This window comes from Balaenoptera acutorostrata, chromosome 3, assembly GCF_949987535.1.
Source record: "Balaenoptera acutorostrata chromosome 3, mBalAcu1.1, whole genome shotgun sequence".
Lineage (NCBI taxonomy): Eukaryota > Metazoa > Chordata > Mammalia > Artiodactyla > Balaenopteridae > Balaenoptera > Balaenoptera acutorostrata.
This window is the reverse complement of record NC_080066.1, coordinates 36,075,379-36,081,378: the sequence shown is the minus strand read 5'-3', so window position 1 is coordinate 36,081,378 and position 6,000 is coordinate 36,075,379. Positions and strand designations below refer to the sequence as shown.

At 60.1% G+C, this 6,000-nt stretch overlaps 1 protein-coding gene across 1 annotated transcript in view; it reads left to right on the top strand.

The window, feature by feature from the left end:
* Nucleotides 1–1,627: 1,627 nt before the first annotated feature.
* The window catches only part of ADAMTSL3 (ADAMTS like 3), a 389,643-nt gene continuing 385,270 nt past the window's right edge, over nt 1,628–6,000 (top strand). The window contains exons 1-2 of the mRNA XM_057543842.1: nt 1,628–1,927; nt 3,406–3,531. Of these exons, the coding sequence (XP_057399825.1) occupies nt 3,439–3,531 (93 nt within the window). The 5' untranslated portion in view covers nt 1,628–1,927; nt 3,406–3,438. The remainder of the gene's footprint in view (nt 1,928–3,405; nt 3,532–6,000) is intronic.

The following is a 6,000-nucleotide window of genomic DNA, read 5'->3' as shown; positions in this document are numbered from 1 at the left end:
CCGCGATGAAGAGCGGTCCCCGCACCGCGATGAAGAGTGGCCCCCGCTTGCCGCAACTGGAGAAAGCCCTCGAACGAACCGAAGACCCAATACAGACAAAAATAATAAATAAATAAATAAAAAAGAAAATCCTTTAAAAAAAAAAAAAAAGTTCCCTTTACTTTAGAAGAACATAACTGATACGGTGAATAAGGAGAATCGACTGTACATGGGTGCATTCTTTCTGGTTTAGCCCAGCCCCCCCCCCCACCCCAATGACTAGTCTCCCCACGGCCGCCTGCTCCTCTGCCTCCTTCATACTGAATGTCCTCTGCTAACTTCCCGCAAGATTCCAGCCATTTTACGTGGACCGTCCTGGAGATCCCCCTCTTGGCCAGAGGAAGTCACCGAGTTAAGGAAGGCAAGATAGGGGAGGTAGGCGGGCAGGGCCAGCTCCTCTCCGTAAAGCTCTAACACCACCTGTAATGTAGCAAACACAGAACAGGCAAGAGAGCAACTTCAGAGATGAACAAACGGAGGCCTTAGAGAGAAGAAATATGGGCTCCAACCCTGACTTTGCAACTCGCTGTGTATAAGTTATGTTAGCCCCTGGGCCTCAGCTTTCCCATCAATGAAATGGGTATAATGCTACTGTTACCACAGGGCCCTTATGAAGATGAGCTGCACATAAAGAGCTTGGCACGTGGCTGGCACACACTAGGCACCCAAGGAAATGATGACTGTGGTAGGACTTAGCCGGGGGCATAGTGAGACTTTCCAAGCAATCCCGGGCCCTTGGATTTATACCTCTGAGATTAGGCCAAGGCCAGGGACAAGCGTTCCACCTTACTTCCCTTCCACAAGTCCACGAGGAAATTCACCCCACTCCCGGTGCCTGACACCTCCACCCCAAATCCCAGGCCTGGGCACCCCATGGTTTGGGCAGCTGAGCAGCTCTGTTACCCAAGCTTGGCTCATAGGAAGTGGCACCAGGTACCCGCTTACTAGGCACCCCTACTGGTCGGTCGCTGGTGGTCCCTGGCAGCCAGGAGTCCGGGTGGTGAGTCCACCGGCCCCTGCACGGGGTCTGCGCTGGGCGCCTCCGGAGGCGGAGGCGGCACAGGCCGGGTGGGGCCACTGGTCTCCGACTTTGGTCATGCCTGGCCGGGAGCGCCGGAGGCTCGCAGGCACGAGCCAGCGGTTCCGGGCAAGCCTCCGTGTGGCCGCTGGGCCTGACTTCGCAGAGTCGGCGTCCGGGCCCTGGCGGGGCGGGTGGAGGCTCGGGGAAGTGCGGGGGGTGGCGGGGGGGGCGATGGCATCCCCGCTCCCGGCTCCGGCTGAGGCGGGGCGCCCCAGCTGGCTCGCGGCGCAGCGGCCGCCTTTCCCCTGAGCGCCTGCCGGCGGCGGCGGTGGCGGCGTCGGCAATCCCGGCTCTTGGCATCACGCCTGGCGGCCGGCCCAAGGCGAGGAGTGGCTTCCAGGAAGCGGGCGGCGGAGCGTTCCAGCCGAGTCTCGCCGTCGCCGCGGCCCCGCGCGCTCCGAGCGGCGTGGCCCGGCCCCTCACGCGCTCCGTTCGCGCCCCCAGCGTCCCCTGCACGGGCGGAAGGCGCGGGGTCGGCGCGAGGGCGGGCGGGCGCCCGTGCGCGCCGTGCACTTGCCGGGCGGTGCAGGTGGCGGCGCGCGCCCTCCGCCTCTGGGCCCCCGCCAGCGCCTTGCTCCGCACGCCCGGAGGGGGCGGGAGAGGCGGGGCGGCCCCGTCCCAGCCCCATTTAACTTCTCGGCGGCGGCGGCGACTGCGGCGCCGCGGGCTGGAGGCCAGCGTCGGGGAAGGTCCCGGTCCCGGATTCCGCACGAGGTGTTGACTGGGCCGCTTCTGTCCGCCTCTCCTCCGCGCGCGCCGAGCCCGCGCGGCCCGGGCTGCACGTCCGAGACGCTTCTGCGGCGCCAGGTGGGTGCTAGGAGCTCGGCGCCCGGGGGTGGGAAGGCTCTCTCCGGGGGAGCAAGACGGGGCAGTGGCCTTTGAGCGGGGTTGCGGGGCGCCGAGCGGGAGGGTGCACTGCTCGGTTCCCGGGAGCTTCAGGACCGGGGCGCTCAGCAAGGCTCGGAGACCTCGGGCCGGGCAAACTCCGTGGGGTCCAGGTGGTTTGGGGGAGAGACATTCAGGGGCGCTTGACTGCGGGGAACTCCACCGGGTTGGGGGTTTTCAGATTTGGGGCTTTCTAGGTAGAAAACGGACTGACAGCACCTAGTGGTCTTGGGCGTCGGACGGTCCGGCCGGTTGGCAAGTGGGTTGCGAGCGCCTAGAGCGCCAGGGGCTGAGTGACGCGCCCGCTGTAGCAAGTGGACGTGCGGGACTGGGACGCGGCGGCGGCGGCGGCGGGGGCCCGGGAACTGCGAGGCGGCGGGTAGTCGGAGGAGTGCGTGCCGGGACGGCTGCTGCGAGCGAGAGAGCGAGCGAGCGAGGGGGGCGCACGGTCCTAGGGGCCCCGCACTGGCCGCCTCCCTTCGGCCCAGAGTCGCCGCCTCAGGTCGGAAACAGCAGCACATTTGCGGATCGCATTAGGCCAGGCCCTTAATGCTTTCTCCAGATGGAGAGAAGCCACCGACCCGCCCCCGGACACCGGCTCCGCCAAGGCGCCCGCGAGGCGAAGCGAGAGGCGAGGGTGACCTCGGCTTTTCGGCTTTTCCAGGCTCGCCTCGTTCTGATTTCCCTGCCAACTGTCAGGAGAACTCTGAAGAAAGCCCCCGCTGCCCTCCTGGTCTCAGAGGGCCTCTGCTGGTTTGCCCTCACCTGCTTTTAGGAGATTGTGCTAGTATGGCTCTGAGGCTGTGCCCTCCGAACCTCCCTTAACTCAGCTCTCAGGCCTCTCTGGCTGCAGGGCTGAGGCTCCGAGGATGAACGGTGTCTTCTGGTGGGGAAAGCCTTGAACCATCAGAAGACCTGCAATCCAGTCCTAGAAAAGTCACCATCTTGCTGTGTGACCTTAGGCAGGTCCCTTCCCCTCTCTGGGCTGGCTTAGTTGGGCTTAAACTCATTTTTGCCTGAAGCAGCGGAAGCTGGCAGGTGCCCTAACCCTTGGCTCCATGCGGGCTTCCTGAGTCGGATGCCAATAGCCACACCCTGCTGCTGACAAATGGGCTGGGAAGTGGCTGGTGCAGAGATGGCTCAGCTTCTGGAGGGCCGGAGGTATGGGTTGCACACTGGAGGCTGGTCTAGCTGCCCTCCTGACTTTGATGTGGACTCCTCCTAAAGAGAGCCCGAGACAGCCTGTACCCTGTAATAGGTAGCTCCATCCTGGACCAACACAAACCTTTCCAAGACATTATGTGGGGCTCAGGGTTCCTCCCTTTGGTTGGTCTGTTAAGTCATGAGTGCTGCCACTGGGTCCAGAGCTGATTGGAAACCAAATCTTTCCTCCTTTTTAGGCTGCAAGTGAGACCCCCAGGAGACTGGACCCCATGGCTTCCTGGAAGAGCCCCTGGTGGCTGCTGACATGGATGGTCTTCATGCACTCTGCCCTCCTGCAGGTAATAGGGAGGGGAAGAGGAATGGTAGGCATCCCTCTGTTTACTTAGGAGTTTCATTCTAGATCACCTAAGATGTGGTATGATTAATGTTAATCTTATACCAAAGGGAATCTAATTGTTTCTTACCTCCAGCAAGTGGTATTTCTGGTTGACTTAGCTGTAAGCATAATCCAATCCCTTGGGTCCTCTCCGAGTCCTAATACCACTGTGCCTTGATACCACTGTGGATGCTATGTATGAGTGATAACTTGGGGCTGTGATGGATCCTGTCTCTTTCAGTCTGGAACGGCTGTCTGTATGTGCACTGTAGAGACTTGGCTGCTACAGGCCAGGACACAATGAATGGGCAGAAGCCAGGTTGTGGCATTAGCTCAGCCACTAAATAAGTATTGTGTTTACGTCTATCAACACATACCACACTGTTTTGCAGTCCTCCCTCCCTCCCTCTCTCTCTCCCTTCCTCCCTCCCTCCCTCCTCTCTCCCTTCCTTCCTCCCTCCCTCCCTCCCTCCCTCCCTCTCTCCCTCCCTCCCTTCCTCCCTCCCTCTCTCCCTTCCTCCCTCCCTCCCTCCCCCCACCACCTTCCTCCCTCCCTCTCTCTCCCCCTTCCTCCCTCCCTCCCTCCTCTCTCCCTTCCTTCCTCCCTCCCTCTCTCCCTCCCTCTCTCTCTCCCTCCCTCTCTCCCTCCCTCCCTTCCTCCCTCTCTCCCTCCCTCCCCCCCACCTTCCTCCCTCCCTCTCTCCTTTCCTCCCTACCTCTCTCTCTCTCTTGCTTTCTTCAAATGCTCTTTTTAATAACTGTCACCCGGAGCCACGGGCCCATGGTTTGAGCCCCTGGGCAGGGCTGGTGGCTGGACCCTATCGGCTTCCAGTGGCACCACAGGGCTTTTCTAAAATGAAGCCTGGAGTGGGCTGGCAGTGGGTGCCAGCCCCGGATGGTCCCGCCTACTCGGGCTGCGCATGGTCCCAGCTGTAGCATCTCTCGGGCGCCGGTTTACAACGGTTACAACGTGGAATGCTTCCCGAAGGGCACTCACGGTCAGGAGTCAGGCTGCTGCCTCGTCCAGGAACCAGCAGAATTTCCCAGCTCGGGGCTGGACCAGGGCTGCGGGGAGCGGGTTTTCCTTCTTGTCGTCCAAAACGCGCTTCAGAATGTCTGCCTTGCCTGCTATAGTCGCCCCAAAGATGACACTTGGAGCTGCCTTCAACAGGGGAAGTGTGAGGCTTCTGGGGAGTCGCCGATGGGGGGGCCACCAAATTCTCCCGCTCCTGCAGGGGGGAGTGGCCTGGGAGGAGTGAGCAGGTGTGGCCATCGGGACCCACACCCAGAATCAGCAGGTCGAAAAGCAGAATGGAATCCCCTTGGAAGGCCTGTCTCACCTTCTTGGCTGAGTCCTCAGCCGCCTCCACGGGCAGCGCGGGGTTAATGGTGATCACCTGGTTGGCGGGGCTGGGCAGTGTGGAGAGCAGGTGGGGCCGCTGGAGGCCGTCAGTGCTCTCGCAGTACTCCAAGGGCATGTCGGAGAAGCCCAGCGTCCACCGCGCAAGGCCGGCAGGCCTGGTGGAGGCAGCGGCGGCGGGCAGCTCGTGGGCGCGCATCGATTCGAGGCTGCCGCCGGACAGACCGAACGCCAATCAGCCTTGGCCCCGCGCCAGGCACTGCGCCACCAGTTGTGCCAGCGACAGACCCAGCTCCTGCGGGCTTGAGAAGACCAAGTAGAGGCCGCCAGTGCGCCTGCGCTGCAGTCTTTTGTTTAGCATCCTGTCTTTCCCACCAGCCCCAGGGGGACCCACCTCAAGCATCGCATTCTCATTTACCCACTGGACAGGCTCAAACGAATGGAGCTCACGTTGCCTGAGAGACAATAGGGAATGGCGGAGACTGTGGCAAAGTTGATGGTACATGCTCCATCTATTAAGAGCAACCTCTACTCAACTCCAGCTGATCAGTGCCAAGTGAGAATGCAAACTCAGGATTGCTGGATCGTACTCTTTTGCAAGACAGCTGGTTATCCAGACTTCCTATGCTATCTCTCAGTTGTTAAAACATTGAAAGCCAGACATATATATTTGTAGACTAGATTCAGCCAAGCAGTTTGTACCCCCAGATCTAAAGGTGCAGGGCGCATCTTAGTATTGTGTCCTGAGGTATGCTGCTAGCCCATACCGTACCTTGTGTGAATTAGAACATGCTGGTCCATACGGTATCTTGTGTGAATTAAAGCAAGGCAACCCCTCCTTGCACATGTAACTTCTCATTACATGGCTTGGTGGCCTCTGTACTCCCAGGGCTGGCAAACGGCCTAGCACGTAATAAGGGCTCTAACGTCTATTAGATGAGCATACACACATATATAAAGAGATACACCCTGGGATAGATTAATCAGACTTCTCTGCTTCTCATTTCACTCTTGTACTTTGCGTTTCTAAGGCCTCCTTCAACTCCAGTGTCCCATGATTTTGGTGACTCATGCAGAGCTGGTTAGTGAGGTACA